This window comes from Cervus elaphus, chromosome 24 (assembly GCF_910594005.1).
Source record: "Cervus elaphus chromosome 24, mCerEla1.1, whole genome shotgun sequence".
In the NCBI taxonomy this organism is placed as follows: domain Eukaryota; kingdom Metazoa; phylum Chordata; class Mammalia; order Artiodactyla; family Cervidae; genus Cervus; species Cervus elaphus.
Window position 1 is genome coordinate 19,625,368 of NC_057838.1, and position 22,992 is coordinate 19,648,359.

Genomic DNA, 22,992 nt, shown 5'->3' on the forward strand with positions numbered 1-22,992 from the left:
GGGACTGTTACCCATACTAGGAAATGTGACTGAGTCCAAATTTGCTGCTTTGGAAGTATTTGAAGGCCTTTAGTTCACAACATTCCTTTGTAACTCTTCACACATGGTTCCCTAAAGATGTCTGAATGTGTATTCTAACTTTCCAACAAGAGGGAGAGCCCATGGGCTGACGTTTTTCCTGCCCATGCCCCACGCCCTGGCAGATCCAAAGTCCAGTGTTCTCACCCACGTTGTAAAGCCAACTCCTAGAAGTCTGGGGAACACTTTCATTTAAACACTATGCTTCTGTAGTAAACAAACAACTACAAAGGTATGAACAATAAAGTGGATTTATTTTAAAAGACTACAAAATTTGACACAGAGACACACATAAGGCCCACAGGAATTATTAAATATAAAAATGATTGGCTATAAACAATGTAAAAATACATTCCCCAGCCCCCATACAGAACATAATTTAAGTATAGCAATTATAAAATCTTTGTACTGTATGTCCATTTCCCTTTTAAAAGAACCGTTCTCAAAGGTCTACTTATGTAACAGTGGCTTTGGTTTCACGTTCTCCTTGAAATTTTTATTGACCACAAAGATCTTTTTACTCCTAACTCCTACCATAGCAGATGGAGGCTAATTAGTCGTGGGTCCTGTTTAAAAGAAAAAAATGGTGAAGAAAGGTTCTAGGATGCCCTGAAATACCAGTGAAGGTCGTATATTTGGGTGGCCAGCCAGGAGCTCCCCTCTGCACCAATGAAACAAGTGAAGTGAAACGTGGGGACAAGGAGCGCTTCCACTGAGCACCGGCCTGTTGAGGCCATTCCCTCAGCCTCCCGAGTGGGGACCCTGAGCGGGCCCAGGTGGTCTGCTGGGCGGAGACAATACTTCCAAGGACAGCGGAGCCTGCCTACCACAAGCTGGTTATCTAAGCCCAGGTTAGACCTAAGCCATCTCTCCTCCCTTACTTCGCACACCCTGTGAACACACACACACACACACACACCCTTGGCTGGTTCCATGACCTCCCGAGCAGGCAGTGGTGACTTCGCCACCGGCAACCAAACTGACACCAGCAGATAAGGTTCTGCATCAGGACGGCAGCAGAGGTTGTGTTTGGGCATCTGTATCTGAAACCCATCCATGACACAGTGGCAGGTGAGAAATGAGAGGAGGATGGGGCCATTAACCTGTCTCATTGGAAACGCAAGTCCACTCTGGAGTCTTGAGTGAAAACTCTTAACAGGAGGACAAGAAAGGTCTAGCCTGTGAAGCACTTGGTTAGAAAGCTCCTGTTATAAAAAGACCTCCTTTAAGAACGGTCTCATTCAAAGTGCCCTGGCTGGCTCTAAGACAGCTAAACTGGGCACTCCCTTTCTTAAGGTCTCCTCTGAAGAGAAACTAGGGCAATGTCTGTGTGGGAACAAGAACCCTAAAGATCTTCTGTGAATCTATGCAATTCGACAGACCCGGGCATCTGGAGAGGCTGCCCTCCAGGCAGCCAGAGCCCCAGGCCCACCGCTGCAGGTACTGAAGCAGTACCTGGACCATCCTGCTAAGGAGACAGCGGGGAAGCTCTCAAATAGAAAATCAGAGGTTGAGGTTTTAAAATAAGATGGGCTCCAAAGAAAACACTGAACAGAAGCTGAATTTCAGGAGAAATAATCGTGTGGCAAAAAGGAATGAACCATTTTCTGTCTCGTAGTATGAACTCATCTCTTCGGACACGAGTGGTGAAGGCCTGCTTTTACAGTTGCTTTCAACTGCACTGTGCAACATGGATCTGATCTTTGGTCCTTAGTTAAGGTAGCAGTTTCTTCCATTTTTCTATGTGTACTTTTACATGGGGTTGCTGACGTTGTTTTTATAACATGTAAAATATCAGCATCTCCCATACATTTTCTATTAGGCTATAAAAGATCTCAGAGTTAGTAATTATATCCTAAAATGTTCCAGTATAATTTTTAAGGCAGAGTGAGATATGGCAAAAGCCTGGGTTTTACATGTGTAAGGAAAAAACCTAGACCAACATTTAAAATAATGATCTCTTAAATATACATTAAACTGTAACTAGTCATCAAAAAGCAAAGTCACAGCTAAGCAAATTAAAAGTGAAACCATTTATAAATGGATGAACTTCATCACGCTGTTTATACAGCTATAAAGCATAATTTGAAAGCTAACCCTAGTAACAATGATGGAATAATTTATCATCAGCTGAGCTATGTGATTTAAAGGAACAGCTGCTTACCTCCAAACAAAAACAAAACTTCATCTGACACAAGTTTCAACTGTTATAAAAAAAAATTTTTGTTAAAGCCCTCTGGCCTTATTTATGGTGACTGATACACAGTCCAATCAATACTGATCAAACTGCCGTCCTGCCTTGCTCTCCAAAAATCAGCGGTTTAACAAGGACCCAGGGTCTACGGAAGCTGCTGCACCCCGCGCGGCAACCTTGCACACCCATCCCCTCGAGTCTCTAAGCGTTCAAAGGTTCGGTGAGGCACTCTCTCCTCACGGCGGCCTCCCCTTTTCTCGGCTGGGGCTCCTTACATTTTTCACGGAGCATAAAGGAGAAGTCAGTCAGGTATGCAAAACTTGCTAGAAATCCAAACACCTGAAGAGGGAAAGGGGACAAAGATTACATGAGGAATTATGGAGTATACACTCATTTCCTGCTTGACTCTGGACCCATTTTATACAGCAAGACAACTCGATTTACTTTTATACACATCATTCTTAATATCATGTGTGTGTGCTCGGTCGTGTCCAACTCTTCGCGACCCCATGGTCTGTAGCCCACCAGGCTCCTCGGTCCATGGATTTCCCAGGCAAGGACACTGGAGCAGATTGCCATTTCCTTCTCCAGGGGATCTTCCTGACCCAGGGATCGAACCCACGTCTCTCGAGTCTCCTGCATTAGCAGGCACGTTCTTTACCACTAGTGCCACCTGGGAAGCCCCATTCTTAAGTTTAAAAAAAAAAAAAAAAATTCAAGGTCAGGTCATCAAAAAATGCAAAGTTAAAAAAAATTTTCAGAATAATGCCCATTAGTCAAAGTCTCCCAAAATATCAACATCCTGTCGTGTGTGTGCGCGCAGTGCCGATCTATGAAGCTAAGGTTAATAATGAAAACCAAGTCCTACTACATGATGTGAAACAAGATGGTCAGCAAGGGTTAGACTGCCCCACAGATGAAAAGAGCAGGTGACCGCGCCTAGGCAACAAGGAAAAGTTATTCACAGCAAAACACTCTACAGTGAAGACACTTTCCAATTACCTAAGGACTATTTTCCAGTTCACCGTCACACTGTAATGACACAGCAACGGGGCGCCACTACCTACTTCCTCTTCCTTAAGTCACTTCCTCATCGCGCGCGTCTAATATCTGATCAAACATTCTGAGAATTCTGTCGAGAGACAGAAGAACAGTTCAAATTTAGCTTCATCACTGACAAGCCCCTTAAGACCGGGGGCCGAAAGAGTGCTCTGCGGAAAGGGAAAATCGCTGGAGCGCTAGGGCTCCAGCCCCACACCGTGACAGCTGGTGGTCGTCTGCCGCAGGCCCCCGCCCCAGCACCAGCCCTCCATCCTGCCGCATTTCACAGGAAAGCAAACGGAGCTTCCTCGTTCACCGGAGTGTGCCCAGCACATCCAGCCAAGGTGGAACGATCAATTCCACCCCTCAAAACCCAAGTCCCTTTTCCCCTCTGGAGTCTTTATTTGGCTTGATGGCGGCATCTGTCCCCTTATTTGGCTGGCAAACATATTCCATACTTTAAAGGCCAGACCAGATGTCACCTTGTCTGTGACGACTACCTCAGAGAGCTCTGGTCTATACAGGATCCCCTCTGCATATCACCCAATGATCTAGCTTTTTTGCTCACATCAGAATTTTTTTTTTAAATAGACTCCCTCACTCATTTAAATCTATATAATTTTCATACTTAAATAGCTGTAAAAGGTAATTTTAAGCATATTATAAATACTGAGCTTTTAAACCACCACTCTTAAAACATATTCAATGAAACTGAACACGGTAACATTCTAACACACCACCTATTAGAACACACAACTAAGCTTTTACATATCTGGGAATTTGAGGACATGCTCCTTCCCACCCTCCATAAACTGAACATTTCCTCAACTTTATTTCACTTTTCACTTCCTCCACAGGATTTTTACAGTAATACACTTCTATACTAGAAATTACTGCTTCACCTTATCATATTCTTCTGCAACAAAAATGACTATAAACTGAAGTTAACCATAAGACTTTCTCTTTAGTTGGTACATGTATAATCCATGGCTAAATACTTTATTGCTAAAATGCACCAAGGTTCAGCATTAATTTTATTTCCATTTTGTTTTTACATGTTTAAGTACTAAGATGTTGTGTTCATGTAAGTAGGTAGATGATATTACAGCCAACCAATTCTCTGAATGCCTTTTGAGTTGTTCTAAGCAGTTTGAATGATCTATATGCTGATGTTTCCATTAATTACAACTGCAGTTTTGTTATAAACAAAGCATTGATTGGAAATCGGCTGACTAGTGAGAAGACTTGTTAACTAATTGTTAATTATTCATATTCACAGCACTGGCCCGATTAAATCCACGATCTTTGATCTGCAATTCTGAAATTCAAAAAGCTACAAAAACTCAAAAGTTTCATGATTTACTTGGCTCAAAATTGACACAAGATAAAACTATTTGGTCCTTACCCATCTCTTTTACTGTAAATATTCAGAATAATATTAATATGCAGAAATATTAACGTTGGATAACAAGGTGCTGCTCAGACTGCCCAAAGGTGTGTCATACAGTGTATGTACAGTTACTGCCTTTCTAAAATCCGGAATATTCTGAATTCCAAAAAACATTGGCCCCTCAACGATTTCAGATAAAAAAACGTTTACTTATCTCTCTCTTCTATTAGACCGAGCTTTGGGGTCATACCTCTGCTATCCCCTACACTTAAAACAGCACCTGATATATAAGTATGCTTTTGTTGAACTGACAAGGGGAGAAATTTTAAGATAATCAGTGAATCCTACCACTTCCATTAGCAATAATGTTCATAGGCAGAGTAAGTGGATTTTTGTTAACAGAACTCAAATTCGAAAGACAGGTTCTAGGTTTTTAAGGCTATCATATTTATTTGCTTTTAGGTCCTCTATTGAAAATAACACTAAAAAATAAGTTAGACAAACTACTCTCCCTTATTGTATAATCTGTTAAGTACTTTCCAAATGCTGTCTTTTTAAGCAAACAAAAACAAGTAACGGTAAAGGGTACTTACAATTGCAGCAATTTCGGTTATGGTATTGTCATGTGTCAAAGCGAAAATGATGGATGCCACCAAGAGTACCAGTCCTGTGCCCAGAGTAATAAAGAAGTCCTACACATTCATGAAACACAGAGGGATACAGACAACAGGGTTAGGCTGGTTGAAAACAAGTGTGTTCTACTTTTTAACTTTTAAACACAGTGACTTCTTTTTTCTTTACTCAGACTTACCAAGCTTATTGAAAAGTTAGTTGAAATATGTATTTCATAAATACCCTGTAAAGGAACACCCTATAAATATGCACAGGCTATATTCAGAATACAGCAGAATAGTAATCTTTTAATAAAAATAGTTCTCCATTATCACCTGTATGTGGAGTCTCAGAACTAAAATCAACGTGTGTAACTTTGAAACAGACCCACAGATGCAGAGAAACTAGTGGTGACAGGGGGGAAAGGGGAGGGGCCAGGTGGTGGGGGGACCAACTATCTTGTATAAAATAAGCAACAAGATGTAAGTACTGTACAGCACAGGAAAATTAGCCGCTATTTTGTAACTGACTTTAAATGGAGTATAATCTATAAAAATATTGAATTGCTGGGTTTTACATCTGAAAGTAATATAAAATCAATTATATACTATTACAAGTAAATAAGATGAAACACACATGCATGTATGTTTATCTTTTTCTTTAGGACATAAAGATCAAAGCCATAAGATGAAATACCATATTACTTCCAGCAAAAAAAAAAAAAAAAAGGCATTTTTCTTTCCTTTTCAGGTAACCCATGCTAGGATGGCCTCTCTCAGAGTACTTTGTTGCTTTTAAAGTACTTTGGACAAGAGACTCAAAAGGACTGCCCATCATTAACTCAATAAAGTTAGGCCAATAGTTTTTTAGATACTTAAGCTTTGTTGTATAGCCTGTTGTTTTCAACTGTGCCCACCAGGTCATCCAGCACAAGCCTGCATTAATAGCATGAGATTATCTACCATGTAGGAGCACCCACAGCTCATCAGAATGCAGCTTGCAGCACTGGACTGGCTTCCTGGTTTCCAAGAGCTCTCTCGGGCATCACCTCATGAGGTGCTCTCTCAGAGGCCGACTGCAAATGGTGCTTGACACACAGATTTGATTCAGAGGAGAAACTGGAAACATGAGTCACTCCAAAGGGTTTTAAGTCTGGTATTTCTTGAATTTTCTCAAACACATTCTCCACTAAACCTACTATCAATAAAACTACCCAAAACAGAATTCACTATTTTGTTAGTTCAACATTTATAAAAAAAACACTTGATTTTTCTCTCTGCTTCTAAAAGAGGTGTTTTTCTGCAGTTTTTCTCTTTTTCTATTCCTTTGAATTATTATTTCAAACCTGTTACTTATAGAACTATTAATATTTGGAGTACACACGAAGTATTTAAACAAGACATTCATTTTGAGACAGGATGTAGTATTCAATAACATGGGTTCTAGAGCTAGAATACCTGATTTCACATACCAGTAATATTCCTTCCTGGCGGCATGACTGAATTAGTTACCTATTGAGTGTGTGCTTTTGTTTCTTCATCTGCAAAATGAGTAGTAACAATATTGTATTCATAGGTGATTCTATAGATAAGAGTTCTTTCATCCAAGAAAACGCTCAGACCAGTGTCAGATACATAATAAATGTTTCATAAACACTGGCTATTGTTATTCTTGATGTAATGGGACAGAAAAGATTCTCTCTTCAAAAAGATTACTGTTCCACCCTAGACACCACAACCACTATACACTCAAAACATTTTCTCAAAAAGAAAACCTTACACAAAACAATTTTGTTAGAAAGCAGACAGTAAGAGTAACTTTTAAATCAAAGAAACATGACTTCCTTACAATGTTGGTTGAAAAGTAGAATATCTATATGATTACAAATATGTTTAAAACTTTCTATAAGACCCAAAAGAAATATTGTAAGATATTTTACAAAAACTATTTTAAGATGAAGTGACTAATTTTTTTTATCAGTATTTTAAAATCAGTGTTTACTCATAACTTTTTAAAGGTTGGGAGTTTGATGTCATAAGTGTTCTACCTTTTGCTTATTTTGACCATAAGAGTAGAAAATTTATATTGTTTCTCGTCCAAAAGATCGATGTTCTTAAGCACAACCAACCATTTCTGGGGCTTCCCTGGTGGTCCAGTGGGTAGGAGTCCACCCTGCAACTCAAGGGCACGCTCCCTGGTCTGGGAAGAGCGCCTGGAGTCTGCGCTCCCGCAGAAGTCACCGCACTGAGACCTGAGCGCTGCAATCAGAGAGCGGCCCGCCTGTCGCAACCAGAGGAGGCCGGCAGGCAGCAACGAAGACCCAGTGCCGCCAGGAAGTAAACAGTATTTTAAAAGAACTAAACGCTTCTGAAATACTTTCATGGAAAGTAATGCTGTCTGGCTGTTGGACGAGAAACGCATGAATGTGGTCATCAGAGTCTTCATGGATTTGATTCAGACTCTACCTGACTTTCAAAGTTATTTTTTAATTGTTTTGTATCAACTTTTTTTTGTTGCTTCATTTTTCAACCTTAAAAGAATCATTATATATATGTACTTATTTATTGACGTATGGCTGATTTTATCCTTTTGTGTTCACTTCAGGTGTAATACAAAGTGATTTAATTATGTTTTTTCAGATTATATTCCATTAGAGTTTATTATAAGGTACTGAGTGTGGTTCCCAGTGCTACGCAGTAAATCCTTACTGCTCCTCTGTTTTATGGATAGTTTCTTAACCCCGCATCCCTAATGTGCCCCTCCTCTCCTCCTCACCTCTGTGGCAACCACAAGCTCGCTTTCTCTGTTTTGTAAATATATATTCTTTTGTATTTTTAAGAATCCACATGTAAGTGATATCATATGGTATTTGTCTTTCTCTGACATAGTATAATATTCTCTAGGTCCAGTAACATGTTACTGCAAATGGCAATATTTCATGCTAGAAAGAATTATTTTAACAGACAGTAGCCAATCAAAATGGTGGGATAGAAGGACATGGAACTTGCTTCCTCCCACAAATACATGACAAATGGAACGATTCTCACAGCACACCTATTGAACACCAGCAGAAGGCCTCAAACCCCTGAAAGGACAAGAATGATCTCCAAGTGACAGGCAGGATGAAAGGGGGAAAAAAGCAGCAGAATGGGACCTGTACCCCTGGGAGGAGCTGGAAAAAGGAAAGGTTCTCAGAGTGTGGGAAGCCACCTCCCTGGCCAGGAGATGAGCCAGCACAGACAGGGAGCTGCAGAGGAGCCAAACCCGCACACGCGGTCCAGGCCGCCACCCTGCGCGCCTCGGCCCGGGTAAACTCGTCCAGGCGGAGGCTGGGTGCTGGCCTCCGGAGTCTAGAGGGCAGGCCCGCGGACAGGACCGCTGTTGGCTGCACAGAGACGGCCCGAAGGGGCCGGTGTGTGCTCCAGCCACAACCTCAGGGGCTCCTGCCTTGGCAGGTGCCGGGGAACAAATACCAGCAGGCTGTCCATGCACAGAGGCGGAGCTGAAACCCCAGCTGGACCCAGGGGCCATGCGGCTTAGGAGCAGGACCGCGGTCTCTCCCCACAGCTCCGGGAGCCGCCAGCGTCCATCTCTGCTGGCAGCTGTGTCAACTCCGCACCCACAGAACATCGTGCGGACCACGGGTCCTCCCGCGGCTGACAGATGCAGCCTGAGCAGTGGGGGCTTCCTGGACACGTGCACACAGGGCCAGGGCCTGAGCCCCTCCAGAGCCCCACAGCAGGTCCCGGGGCCCCACTCCTGTGGTCCTGGAGCCTGACTTCAGTGGAGCTGGGCTGGTGGCCAGGCCACAAGGACCCCAGGGCCAACTGGTGGCCGTCCCAAGGCTGAGATGGGGTGAGGGCAGAGCTGACCACAGCACGTCTGAGCTTCCTAACAGGTGCCAGGTGAGCAGACTCACCTGAGAACCGCTCTGAGGAAGGCTCAGTGGGGATGCTCCCATCCCCCCCACCTTGCAGCACAACTCAGAAGCACATCCGAGAACTTCTACTCAACAGCTAGGGCACACACCTGGCCCCCGACAGGCCAGTGACCACCCGAGCAAGGAGGCCCCGCCCGAAGCCCACTGCACGTGCCGGTCACGCCAGTCACACCTCCCAGCAAGGGCAGGACGGCGAGCAGATGCTGAGCAAAGCCGGGGCAGGCGTCCGCGCTGAAAGCAGCCCCCGCCCCCAGCAGCAGTCAACAGGGCCACACAAGGGCGCTTCCACGTAAAAACAGCCCTCCAAAACCACAGCAGATAACTGCTTCTCCTAAATGCATACAGCAAGGGAAATACAAGTAAAATGAGGAAGCAGAGGAACCACTCTCAATTAGAAGATCAAGAGAAATCCCCTGAAAGAAGAAACAACAAAACAGACTTCTTCAGTCTAATACATGGCAAGTTCAAAAAGGAGATAATGAAAACAGTGAAGAAATTGAGGACTACTGATAGAAATGCAGATTACTATGAAAAGGAACTAGAAACTAAAAAGGGAACCAAGAAAAATTTAGTGAATTCATTTCTTGAGATTAAAGTTGACCTAAAAGTAGTGAATAATAGAATGAAAAATGCAGAACAATTAAGTGACCTAGAAGATAGAATAATGGAAATCACTCAATCAGAACAGCAGACATAAAGCCAAATTAAAAAAAAAAAAAAAGGAAAGCAATATGAGACCCCTATGGGATAATATAAAGCATGCCAATCTGTGAACAATTGGAATTCAAAAAAGGGAAGAAAGAGAAAAAGGGACTGAAAATGCATTTGAATAAATTATGGCTGAAAACGTCCCAAATCTAAAGAAGGAAACAGATATCCAGGTACAGGAAGCAGAGAAAAGTCCCAACCAAGGTAAACCCAAACAGACCTACACCAAGACATACTTCTCTACAGCAACTCTGCAGGCCAGAAAGGAATGGCAAGATACATTCAAAGTCCTGAAAGGGAAAAATCCGCAACCCGAGATACTCTATTGAAACAAAGAATCTCCCAAACAACTAAAAACTAGAACAATACAGCAATACTAAACCCATCCTAAGGAAAATATTGAAGAGTCGTCTCTAAACATAAACGAATTTTAAGAATCTACAGGAAAGAAAATCGTGATCTGAAAGTAAATCACTTAGGTAAGCTAGTATACAGATTAAAAAATCAAACATTTCTGTGAAGTGGGAGGTTGGGATTGATACATGTACACTACTGATCCTGTGTATGAAACAGATAGCCAGTGAGAACCTATGTGTAGTATGCAGTGCTCTCTGGTGACCGAAGCTGGAAGAAAGCCCACACACAAGGGGCTGAATGTATACATGTAGCTGACGCACTGTGCTCCACAGTAGGAACGCTGTAAGGCGGCTGTGCCCCAATGGAAACTGGAACAAGCACAGCGTGGCTCTGGCAGAAAAACAGACGCACACAGATCACCGAGACGGAGCAGGGAGGCCAGAGGTGAGCCCTGACGCGGGTGGTAGGGACACATGGGTGTAGCCTTGACGTGCAGCAGCATGGAGGCTCCTCAAAGACTAGAGAGTTGCCACAAGACCCTGCAATCCCACTCCTAGGCACAAACCCAGACAAAGCTGCCATTTGAAAGGACACATGCACCCCAGAGTACACAGCGTCACTATTGTTGCCGAGACATGGAGACAACCTAAAATGTCCATCAACAGATGAACAGGCAAAGAAGATGTGGTGTGTGTGTATATGTTTATATACACACAATGAAATGTGACCCCATAAAGAGAATGAAATTATACAATTTGCCGCAAAATAAATGGATTAATCTTCCTAAGTCAAGTCAGTCAGAAAGAGAAGGACAAATACCATATCACTTATAGGTGGAATCTAAAATATGGCCACAAATGAACCTACCTATGCAAGAGACTCCAGACACAGAGAACAGATGGGTAGCTGCCCCGTGGGAGGAGGGTGGGGGAGGGATGGATTGGGAGTGTGGGTTAGCAGAGGCAAACTGGTATATATAGGATGGATGAACAAGGTCCCACTGTATAGCACAGGGAAATAGATCCAGTATCCTGTGATAAACCATAGTGGGAAAGGATATGAAAAAGAACTGTGCGTGTATGTGTGTAACTGAATCATTCTGCTGTAGAGCAGAAATTAACACTGTAAGTCAACTACACTTCAATAAAAGTTTTAAAATGCAAAAAAAAAAGGTAACAGATTCTTATGGTACAAAAGGGTATACAGAAAAAAGTAAATCTTAGGTATATTATCAACATAGGACCCAAAGCTTGCTTCTCATTAAAACAATAATAAAATCTTAACTGGTTTGTATTTATCCTATTATCTTATTTTTAATAGTTAAAACTTACTCTGTTTTTTTATCTTTCTCCTCAAAACTGTGAATTTCATAAATCAACCCTGCTAGTTACAATTCCTTATAAACCACTCTTGAGAACCTGAATGCTACCGAAGTAAACTGTTTGATTTTTTCTTTCTTAAATGCAGTAACTCTGTAAATTAGCTCATCTGTCATCTCACAAATCCATACTAAAAGAAAAACTGAGGGTCAGACTAAGTCTTTAGAAAGTTATACATCTCTTAATTTTGTGAATATAAAATTGCCCCCTCTACTTTTATTAAAAGGGTTACTTCTAAATAATGAATTTAACAAGTACCTTCTAAATTCACTCAGAGACAACTTTCTTTCATAATAAAACCAAAACAAAATAGGTAGAATTACATGCTGTTTTGCTTAAAGGCTCCGAACCCTGTCACATTAGTTCATCACTCCATCTTATGTTCAGCACAGTGCCTGACCTAAAACAGGCACAGTGCAGAACTGCAAAAACCCACACTCTGAAATGTGAGAAATCAAAAATGACAAAATTCCTAGTTTTTAAAAAATACCTAATGTGAATCAGATTAAACCACCAATACCTGTAAATTACTGGCAGTGTCTGTCACTAATTTCGCCCTCCCCAACCGTCCCATTTGGCACAGAAAAGCAGGCTGCTTGGAGGCAGACCTGAAACAATGGAGGGTGTCTCTTCCTGATAGGGTTGTGAAAGCACTATTACCGTGAATAATACAACTGCACAAGGTCCAAAAACATCTACCTCCTTGTCACAGGGATTATGTTTTCTCGTGCTTACCGATGACTTGACTTTCGCGGGATCGACTCGGTCGTACACCGGCGTGCAGTACACGATCAGTATAAGCAGGCTCAGCAGGAAGGCGCTGCAGCTGACGAACTCAAAGAAGTAGAGTCCCCCACACAAGGTGCACTGCGAGACCACCTCCTCACAGATGAAGGCCAGGAGAGACAGCACCTACGGGAGAAGCAACACCGGCTTAACTTGTCAGGGAGACCCACAGAATTCAGAGAATGCCATCTGTTCACCCAAACATTTGCTGAGTGGAGACCTGGCGAACAAGATTAGTCAATGAACCCGATCTATCCACACAGAACTCAGTCCAGATGCCCTGAAGGGAATCCAAGTACACAGAAAATAGTTACTATGAAAAAGTAGTTACTATATGCTGAGTGCCAGAACAGGAGACATTCAGGACCGGTCCTAAGAGCACACGGCACAGGCACTCAACCCGGGTTCAGGAAGGGCTTCCTACAGGAACGCTGAGACCAGGAGGGCTGCAGTCAGCCTGGGGCTGGGGCGGTAAGGGACTGGGGCACGGGCTCAGGCAGAGGAGCGGTGCACAGGAGACCTGGAGATGACGGAGCCCGGCACCGGCCCGCCCCAGCCACACACGGCGCCCACGACCCCCGAACCGCGACAGGGGCTGGGCCCTGTCCAGGTGGAGGGGAGGGGATGCCGCAGAGAGGGCGACGTGACAGTGGGGGGCACGCAGGGGACTCTCCAAGTGCCTCCGGGGGCGTCCCTGGCAGTCCAGGGCTAAGAACCTGCTCGCCGACGCAGAGGCACAGGTTCGACCCCTGGTCCGGGAAGACTCCACATGCTGCGGAGTAGCTAAAAGCCCATGAGCCACAACTACTGCTGCGGCCAGGGCCCGCGCTCTGCAACAAGAGGAGCCGCCGCAACGAGCAGTGATGCCCCGCAGCCAGAGCAGCTCCCGCTCGCTCTAACGAGCGCGCAGCACACCCAGCGAGGAAGACCCGCGCAGTCAAAAGTTAAGTGTGTGAATAAACAGACGCCTGCTTTTCCTGGTGTAAGGACTCTGAATTTTAAGGGTTTTTAACTCAAAGGGCGACATGATCAGGCTTATGTTTTAGTGGTTCTTTCTAGCTACAAGACAGCAAAGGGATGGGGAAAAGGGCAGAACAGGGGGTAGCCATCCAGTCGAGAAGCTGGTGCCAGAAATGAAGGGAAAGATGAACAGGGTAGCTGTAATGGACGAAAGTCAAACCCCTGATGATGGAGAAGCCCTGAGCTGACAGGATGAATACAGACAGAAGAGGAAACAAGATAACACGCATGTGCTTAAACACTTTAACACAGAAAGGCACGTTTATTCATTCACCAGTCTCTGCAAGTGGGCCTGTTCTTTGCGAGTGCGCCTGGCTGGAATTCCCCTCCGTGTCTGCTTCATTAATCACCTCCATCATTTATGACTGCCACTTCTAAACTGATGTTGTTTCAAGCGGAACAAGATCTGGGACACTCGAGAAGCAGCATGCTGACTCTTTCTAGAATCAGACTAGTTTTACTGGCCTTTCACAGTTGCCGCACTCTTAATTCCACAGCAAGTATTTATTAACTTATTTTTTGGTCTTTCTGAAGCATCCCATTTATTTTCATAGAAAAAATTCCTTTTCACATTCAATCTCAGTCTTGCAGTATTTAACTGGCCAATGCATTTGCGGTGAATGGCTGTCTGGCTAATTCGACAACTCAATTAAATGTAGGTGGGTTTTAACAGAGCTCCCACTGTTGTGTGATGAGGTACTCACACACTGATGCCTCACTGCAGAAAGAAGAGTCGGTCTGCTTTTTAAGAGGCAAGAGTGCTGGGAAGAGGAACAATTCATTTTAAACATGCTGTAAATGAGTGGTCTATGGAGGAGTTAGGTGCTGCCTAAGGCAAAAGGATATATGGGTCTGGAGCTCAGAGGACGCATCTGAGGTGGAGCCAACACGTGGGAGATCACCCAGAGCTGGGAACGCTGGCCCATGGCAGAACTGTGATGAACCCCAAGACTGGGGGGCTCGACAGAGGGGGCTGCCGGTGCTGATTCAGTTGCTCAGTCGTGTCCGACTCTTGGGACCCCGGGGACTGCAGCCTGCCAGGCTCCTCCATCCATGGGATTCTCCAGGCAAGAGTACTGGGGTGGGTTGCCATTTCCTTCATCAGGAGATCTTCCTGATCGAGGGATCGAACCTGCTTCTCCACTGCAGGCAGATTCTTTACAGCCTGAGTCAGCAGGGAAGCCCCAAAGAGGAGATACGAGCATAGGACAGTTAGGAGCAGCATCCAGAGGGTAGCAGATCAAGAAAAAGGGTTTCTATGCAGAGCAAGTTATCAGAAGTGCTGACTGTGGACTTCCCCGGTGGTCTAGTGGTTGAGACTCCGTGCTTCCAATGCAGGGGGCATGGGTTTGATCCCCGAGGTCAGGGCACTGAGATCCCAGGCCTGCCGTGTGGCGCAGCCAAACACAGAACCAGCACCAAGAGTGCTGAATGCTCCTCAGAGGCCAGGTAAGAGCGATACCGGAACGCTGCGAGAGCCTGAGTGACAGGGCCGCCTCAGCGAGCTCTGTGAGGGCAGCTCACGCTCCAGCGCCGTCCTCGGGCAGTGAGGGCTGAGGCCGGGCAACAGACGGCCCAGTCACCAAGTGCAGCTCCACGTGGCCGGGTGGAGGGCAGTGGTGGATGAGCTCAAAGGGAAGGGCATTTCAAGACAGAGAACTGAGCACGTTTAAATGCTTAGAAGCCTGTGAGATATCTCAATAGGAAGAAGAGAGGATCTCTAAAAGCAGGACTCAGGGCTCAAGGTGTGGGGCTAATGCTGCTCTACAAACAGAAAGGAAGAGGGAGCAGAGATTCACTTGGGCAGTCTGTGGGTTTTGTGGAAGCTGAGGGAATTTCCTTCTGAGCACTGAAACCTGATGGCTGATGAAATGACTGATGACCCAAGTCAAAGCCTACTGGGAAACGTCATCCTACTCAATTCAGGCCAGCAGGTGCAACGAGATACATGAATGGCAATAACACTGCTACCAGAATCAACAGTGCAATTTCAGAATAGCTTTATCCTACAAAACATTTTCATCAAAGCAGAGGTCCTTGATACAGCCTTTCTGGAAAACCGTTTAGCAATTTCTTTAAAAACTAAGCAGGCAACTGCCATATGACCCAGGAACTGCATTCCTACAATCTGCTCATTTCTTGGTCCAGAAAATGTACATTCCTGCAAAAACTGATACGTTAATGTTCTCAACATTTTATTCATCAGAGTCCCAAACTCTGAACACTCCAGGTGTCCTTCAATGGTTAAGCAAACTGTGGTATCCATACCATGGAATACTACTCTTAGCAATAAAAAGAAACTTGATATATGCAACAATCTGATGAATCCCCAAAGAATTCTATAAAGTGAAAACAATCCAATCTCAAAAGGTTACATACAGCATGATTGCATTCACAGAATAACACAACTTTTCAAGATGGAGAACTAATCCATGGTGGCCAGGACATGAGGGAGCTACATGGTAATGGGACAGTGCTGGGTCTTGGCTGTGGTTATGATTAAGGAAGCTACACTCGATACAACAGCACAGAGGTACATGAACACACACATGTGTGAACGCAAAGGACCTCCCTTCACGTGTTTCTTTGCAAGTTCCTGTGATACTATGATTATTTTAAACAAGTTTAAAAACAAATCTAAATTAGCACTGAAGCCTCTAAGGGATTTCCCCCCTCCTACTGGCCATACAAAATTCACATGTGCCCACAACAGAAAAGAAAGCACGTAAGGATGAAAATAGATCCTATTTTGCTGTGATTTCCTGTAAGTTAATGAGGCATAAAACAGTCCAGAAGATCCCAAACAACTTCCTCATATCAGACAGATGTTAGGTGAGGCGTTCCCAGTCATGGCACCACAGACAAAGCAACACACCTAGACAAGTCCCAGAAAGTTACTGTGTAAGGAACTTCCTCTCCTGTAATTACAAGGGCTTTTAATGTCTAGAGTGTAGTAAGTGCCAAATGTCTAAAACTCCGTTTCTTTTGTTCTCTGCTATGTTAAATCTTACCTGAATGTTAGGAGTTTCTCTACAAGAAATCTTCAGGATATATCTAAGTTGTATGAAATTAACTGTGAGAAGATATGAGCCTAGCACTCATTGAGATCGGAGAACAGCAGCTCTTGAACCATCCTTGTTACAAGAAGGAGATTATCGGGAACACTCATCAGTGTCCCTAAGACAATAAAATCCTATCTACAGTAGATACAGACCACTTATCTACTCTCCCCAAGAAAAGTGCAGGAACCAGCTGGGCCAGAACCTATCAGAGACAAGTCATTATAAGCCCTCTTCCAAACTCCTCAAAGGAGGCGTTCTTACCGACTTTAAACCTTAGGGCTCTATCAGGAGGCGGGTTCAGCATGGACATCCGAGAGAAGGAAGGGGTACTATGTCAAGCTTGGCTATTTACTAGTTCCTATTCCCAGTTAAAGGCCAAGAAATTAGCACTATAAGTTATATTCGGTATGAAAACTCCTGACTCCCCACCTCTGTTAATACTGAGCTTCCTTTAAAATCTCCCACAGCTCTCTCTGCTTCCTGGTGGCTTAGTAGTCAAGAATCTGCCTGCAATGAAGGAGATGTTGGTTCGATCCCTGGGTTGGGAAGATCCCCTGGAGGAGGGCATGGCAACCCACCGCAGTATTGTTGCCTGGAGAATCCCACGGACAGAGGAGTCTGACGGGGTACAAGCCATGAGGTCACAGAGTCAGACACGACGGAGCGACTCAACTGCAAGGGCAACAGCCGCTCTGTACGGTCTCCCACACAAGACAAGGGGACACTTCACAGGCTATACAAGTGTCGCATCGGTACACACGAAACTAACCAGTCAGTTACATCTCAAGTTCAAATTTATTTTTAAAGTGTGTTGAGCATTATGTATCCACCATTGTCATATGTGTAGGAACATGTAGTAACAGAGCAATAAGACCTATGTATGGACTCCCTTGTAGCTCAGGTGGTAAACAGTCTGCTTGCAATGTGGGGCTGGTAAACAGTCCGCCTGCAATGCGGGAGACATGGGTTAGAAGATCCCCTAGAGAAGGGAAAGGCTACCCACTCCAGTATTCTGGCCTGGAGAATTCCATGAACTGTATTTAGTCCACAGGGTTGCAAAGAGTTGGACATGACTGAGCAACTTTCACTTTTAAAACCTATGTATAAGGAAAAAAAATAAGAAAACAATAATTTTATATCTCATACTTGAGCATTTGGTATAAATTCAGGAAAATGTTCAGATCCACCTGGATTAATAGTAGCCACAGAAGGATGTGTGAAAAGACAGACCCAGGATCAGGACAGGCAGAGGGCACTCTGGGTGTGGCACAAAGGGAACAGAATCAGACCAGTGAGGATTTGCAGGGCAGCCAAGAGGGTAACAAGGCAACTGACCCAACTGGATGGGGAGGGATGAGGTAAATGATTACGGAGCCGAGTGTGGTTATGTGATGATCCTGCCAGAGAGGATGGACTTTCAGATGCAGGAACTGCCTGTCTGGTTTTGTTGGTTAGCAGACAGGAGGGGTGGAGGGCTGGGAGAGCCTGAAGAACGTCACAGCCCGAGCGGAGGAGGGACCAGGGCAACTGACAGCAGAAGAGCAAGGCCGGGAAGTTGAACATGTCTCAGGGAAACGCCTTAAAAAGCAAGTACACACACTCCAAACTGTTAATCCAGCAGTGAGGCAGCAGAGTGTGTTGATGAGGCCTGAAGTGTGACTTGTTTTAATCTCATATATATAATGTATATATTTATGTTTTTATTTGTTTGTAAGTAGACACTTTTTTGTATTAAAGAAGAAAAAGTGAAAGTAAGGGAAGAACTTCAAGAAATGTGTGGTCACCAGCATTAAATACCTAAGTGGTTGAAGACAGGAAAAGCGACAAGGTCACTGAACGAGGTAAGGATATGATGGTGAGCGCAGCCCCTAAGTTCAGAGGCTCCGTGATTACTTTCTGGTAGACAGTCTTGCTCCCAACAGCATGACAGCATCACACTGAATGCTGCTTACTGATTATTAGGCTAAGCACCTAACAGGGTACACATGCCCAGCATGGCTGCTTCTAATGATATAAAAGTGTATCAAACGTAACTAAGGGCATTACTGATCTGCTAAGAGTGGGCAGGGCCCTTGGAGAACAGGGCCTCCCACCCTTCTGTTCACAGCTGAGGGCTCAAACCCCTGACAGACTTAACTCACAAGTTAGCCACATACCCGACTCCCACTCTGTACTCTTTTCCCCCTAAAGCACTGTTTATTAAGCTCATCTTTCGACTGGATGTGTTTGTGTAGGATCTGTCTGTCATCTGGGTTTTTGAAGTTACAACTAGAGGTCTGTGCATTTCCCTTTTTCCTGTTAAGTCATACATTAAAACCACCATGCTAGAGTCAACACATCTGGGAAGTCTTAGTGACTAAAGATGCACTTACCGTTCTGGTGACTTCAACATTCAGAGAATGACTCCTCTGTCTCTCCATTTCAGTTTCACTACCCTTTCTGAAACTTCAGTCTTCCCTAAAATTAACAGTTACCACGCTAAACACTAATTCTCCATCACTGAACAGTCTACCGCCAAAAAATTTCTCATAAAAGAACTTTTTAATGTTTGCATTAATTGTAAGGCTCCATTTACACAATTCTTTTATTCTGTGAATTACTAAACTCACTTTAAAAACCTTGTAGTGATATGTAAGGTTCACGTAAACAAATGTGTCGGCCTGTAGTCAGGCTAAGCCTCCCGTGCGTTCAGCAAACATTTACTCACAAAGATTCAGATTTGCTGACATTATGGATCTTCTTCAAGGTAAAAACAAAGCGCTTCAATTTAGTATGTATCAATTTTCACATTTAAGTCATGAAAAGAGCACCAAGATAAACGGCTTCAAAGTGATTTGTTTCTTGGCACTTACAAAATAACACTATTCACAATCTAATACATTTAAATCACTGGTGAATTCTAAACCAAACTGCTTGCCTGAAGTCATTATAATCATAGTACTATGCAGCCTTCAGGACATTCAGCTGGTCCTATAAACACAATGCTTGTTTGTGACAGAGACTATATCATACGTAGTTAGATCACTACACCAGTTTACTAGCAAGGAATTTGGCTGCCAAAAAGGTCAGTTCTCCTCGTAAAGCCAAGAACAAACAAACAAACAAAAACCTGCCTCAAAAAATAACAGTAACAACAAAAACCTCACAAAGTACCTGCGTAAGGACCAACCTTAGGGATAGGATAAACTACTAAAGTGACTGCATGGACCGCGAACTGCAATGCCGCCTTACGGTACCTTCTCCGCCGAGTCTCCCGTTTCCTCTTCAGCTCTGCAAGGGTGGACGGACAAGCCTTTGACAAAACTGAGGTCACACGTGAACGGCAGATACAGCCCTCTAACTCCCAGAGTATGTAACTCAAGAGCCAGTCATGCCGTTTTCTCTCTAGCCGCCCCTTCCGTTTGCAGGTGCCGCTCTCCACCCCGGGTGTTCGGATCTGTTCTGGCACACACAACCTGCAGAGCCCCAGACTGTAAAAACCTTAAGGCTGGAAAGAACCTCAGAGGAGACCCAATCCCACCTCCCAGGACTCTATGAATTTCCTAAGTACACAGTGTCTGGTTTGTTAAATTTCAGAATAAGGCATTTCTCTTTTGGGGTTTTTGAGAATCTGGTATGATTTATGGGTCTAGAATAATGAACACAGAAATGCACTGTATTTTGAGTAAAATGATCTCGGGCTTGCAGGTCCCTTGTTAAAGTACCTCGTCTTTTTTGATTATGGGTTTCTCCACTTCAGTTATTCCTTCTTGTAGCTCGCCAACTCTTTTTGATTAAAAAATAATTTATCTAAAGAAAACAACCTAAAGGCAGAGTTTGAGTTGAGGCAAATTCAACTCACCCCTGGCTGGCTGAATTTTCATTTACTCCATATAAAACTTTCTTGGGACTTTCTGGAGAAATCTATTGTTGTGAAGATGTAAGACATTAAAACCAACAAAGCAGAAACAAAAAGACAACCATTAGAATGAAAGGCAATACTGAAGAAATATTTTTCTAAATCTATGTTAAAGAAAACGTAATATCATAAAATCCCCTGTAAACAAGGGGATTCTCTGGCAGTCCAGGGATTAGAACTCTGAGCTTTCACTGCCGAGGACAAGGGTTCAATCCCTAGACAGGAAACTAAGATCCTGAAAGCCGCAAGGTGAGGCCAAAACAAAGTGAAAAGGATGGGACAGGTTCACCATAAACAAACAAATGGATTTCAAGAAGAGACATTAATTTTCATTCTTTTGCTCTTTCTCCTTATGGATGATGGAGAACATGCAGGAATAGTCTAACAATCCCCACAAGGCAAACTCATTCTCCCCCTTCTCTCCAAGCAAAAAGTCTACCATCCAAACTTATGGCTGCATTCTATTCAGAAGATATGGAACTAGTTTATTAAACTATAAATAAGGCAATCAGAAACTTTACTTTAGATTTGCCAGTTCTCATTGGAAAGAAAAAAGAAAGGCAACTGTAGAGATTTAAAGGGGAACAGACCAATACTGACGATGTCTTTTGAACAGCGAGAGTGCTTCGAATGAATATTACCTCTTTCCTGTTCCAAATAATTCTTCTACTTATATAGAACCATTTTAACTCTAAGGCAGAGAAACACAGCTGACATCCAAAAGTCATGCAAGAGCTGAGAACAGGAAGAGCAGAAGGAAGCCCTTCTTGGGTAGGAGGATCCGCTTATGCAGAAGAACAAAGGCAGGAGGGGGCTGAGGACACTGTAGGAATAGAAAGGCTGCCAGCAAGCAGTTAAAGGGAGACACAGGCCGACCCTCCTGGGCCATACTGTCACTTGCTTCCAAGTGACTTCCCAGCTATTCCCAGAAGTGATGCGGGGGGGGGGGGGGGGGGGGCTAAAAAGCTATGTTATTATTATTTTTTTTTTTGCAATTTTTATTTTCAATGAAAGTAGGTCATCTGAGTTCTAAGAACGTACGTTCTGGTTATCTGACTTCTAAGAACTTAAGATCTTCCAAAAAAAACCAACTGGCTGTTTTCACTGGGGATGATTCAAAAACCAAACCAACCCAGAAACATTCTAAACAGTCTGATTTTTCCTTTTGCAGGAAATGTTACTCATCGTTCATTAAAACAGAACAAAGGAGCTCAATGTGCATTTGATCTGAATGAAAATTTAAATTTCAAAGATGGTTTGGTATTTTCACTAGTAGATTTAAGGTCCTTAACCAACGCCTAAAGCAAATTGAAACTCAGTGTCCCTGAAAGAGAATGCCCTCGGCCTGCTTCCCTTCACACAAAAAGCTGTCCTTCTGACTTTGTATTTGGTACACACACTGCTCACTTAGAAGGAATTCTTTTCCAGTTAGTACTAAAACTTCTTAACGACAACTTACTAGACACATCTCTCTCTACGCCTCGCGTAGTATCGGAACACTCTGTCCAACAAATGTAACTGCCCCCTTGGGTTCACACCAGGAAAACCGCAAGAACCAGAGAAAGATAAAAAAGCATTTTGTGGCCCAAATACGGACACTTTGGGAGATAATGCAGGGTAACAGCAGGGAGAAGAGCCAAAGGTCACTACACAGGAGCAGGAAACGGTTAGGCTGCTGGCTTGGGTCTCCGACGCATTTCCTGCGCCCGCCCAAAACGCTGGGTGGTCCCAGAACACCCGGGCGGGCGGGCGGGGGTCGGGGGCCGGCCCTCGAGGGACCCGGGAGGAGGGAGCGCCGGCGGACTCCCCCGTGGGGAACGGCCCCTCCCCGGGCGGAGAGGGAAGGAACTGGGGATGTGGAAACGGCCGCCTCTTAGCAGCAGGCAGAGCGCCGCTCGCTGCCTCCTCTCGCCCAACCCGGCCGCGGACTCACCAGCTCCAGCAGTTTGAGTCGCCGGAACCCCGTGAGCCGGCTCAGGGTGAAGTAGGCGGCGAGGCCGCTCCGGGGGCCTCTGCCAGGGCCCGGGTGCGCCTCGGTGGTGGCTCTGTAGACCTCCCCGTTCTCCATCGCCCAGAGCCCGGGAACGCAAGGCCGCGGCTGGTGCCCCCGACTCCACTGACTCGGCGGGGTAGGCCGTCACTTCCTGGGCCTCCGCCCCACTTCCGGCAGACTCCGCCCAGGCCCCGCCCCGCCCCGCCCCCTGCCGCGAGGCCTTACCTCTCTTCTCGTAAAAATCTCGGGAGAGACTGGGGAACATAAACAGCAAGTGCAAACGTCCTGGGGACCGCAAACGTCCCGGCTCCCTCTGAAATGGCTGCTGTGGCCAGGTTGAGCAAGGGAGAAAAAGAGGAGGTGAGGCTGGAGAGGCAGGCAGAAGCCAGACAATGTACGGGCCTTGCAGAGCAAGGGAAAAAAAGAATTTCATTTTCAATGTTACAGGTTATCTCAAAGGACTTTCAGGATTGCTCCCTCCTGCTTCTCTGAATTCCTTTCAGGCTTACGTGTCAAAACTGATGCCATAGTACC

The 22,992-nt window shown here is 44.5% G+C and overlaps 1 protein-coding gene across 1 annotated transcript; it reads right to left on the reverse strand.

Moving 5' to 3' along the window:
* Window positions 1-313: 313 nt before the first annotated feature.
* On the reverse strand, window positions 314-22,611 carry CMTM6 (CKLF like MARVEL transmembrane domain containing 6). Its single transcript, XM_043886139.1, has 4 exons — window positions 22,399-22,611; window positions 12,435-12,611; window positions 5,297-5,395; window positions 314-2,611 (listed from the first exon to the last, which is right to left on the reverse strand). Exons 1-4 carry the CDS (start codon window positions 22,531-22,533, stop codon window positions 2,474-2,476), a joined length of 549 nt encoding a protein of 182 aa, XP_043742074.1. The 5' UTR covers window positions 22,534-22,611; the 3' UTR covers window positions 314-2,473.
* Between the last annotated feature and the right edge of the window lie 381 nt (window positions 22,612-22,992).

Bases quoted from the DNA above. Each gene is read 5' to 3' on its own strand.
- CMTM6 (XM_043886139.1), bottom strand. From the start codon at position 22,533: ATGGAGAACGGGGAGGTCTACAGAGCCACCACCGAGGCGCACCCGGGC. The intron at 5,396-12,434 runs GTAAGCACGAGA...ATGAATGTGTAG, and splicing joins CCGCGAAAGTCAAGTCATCG to GACTTCTTTATTACTCTGGG. The intron at 2,612-5,296 runs GTAAGTACCCTT...TTCCCTCTTCAG, and splicing joins TAACCGAAATTGCTGCAATT to GTGTTTGGATTTCTAGCAAG.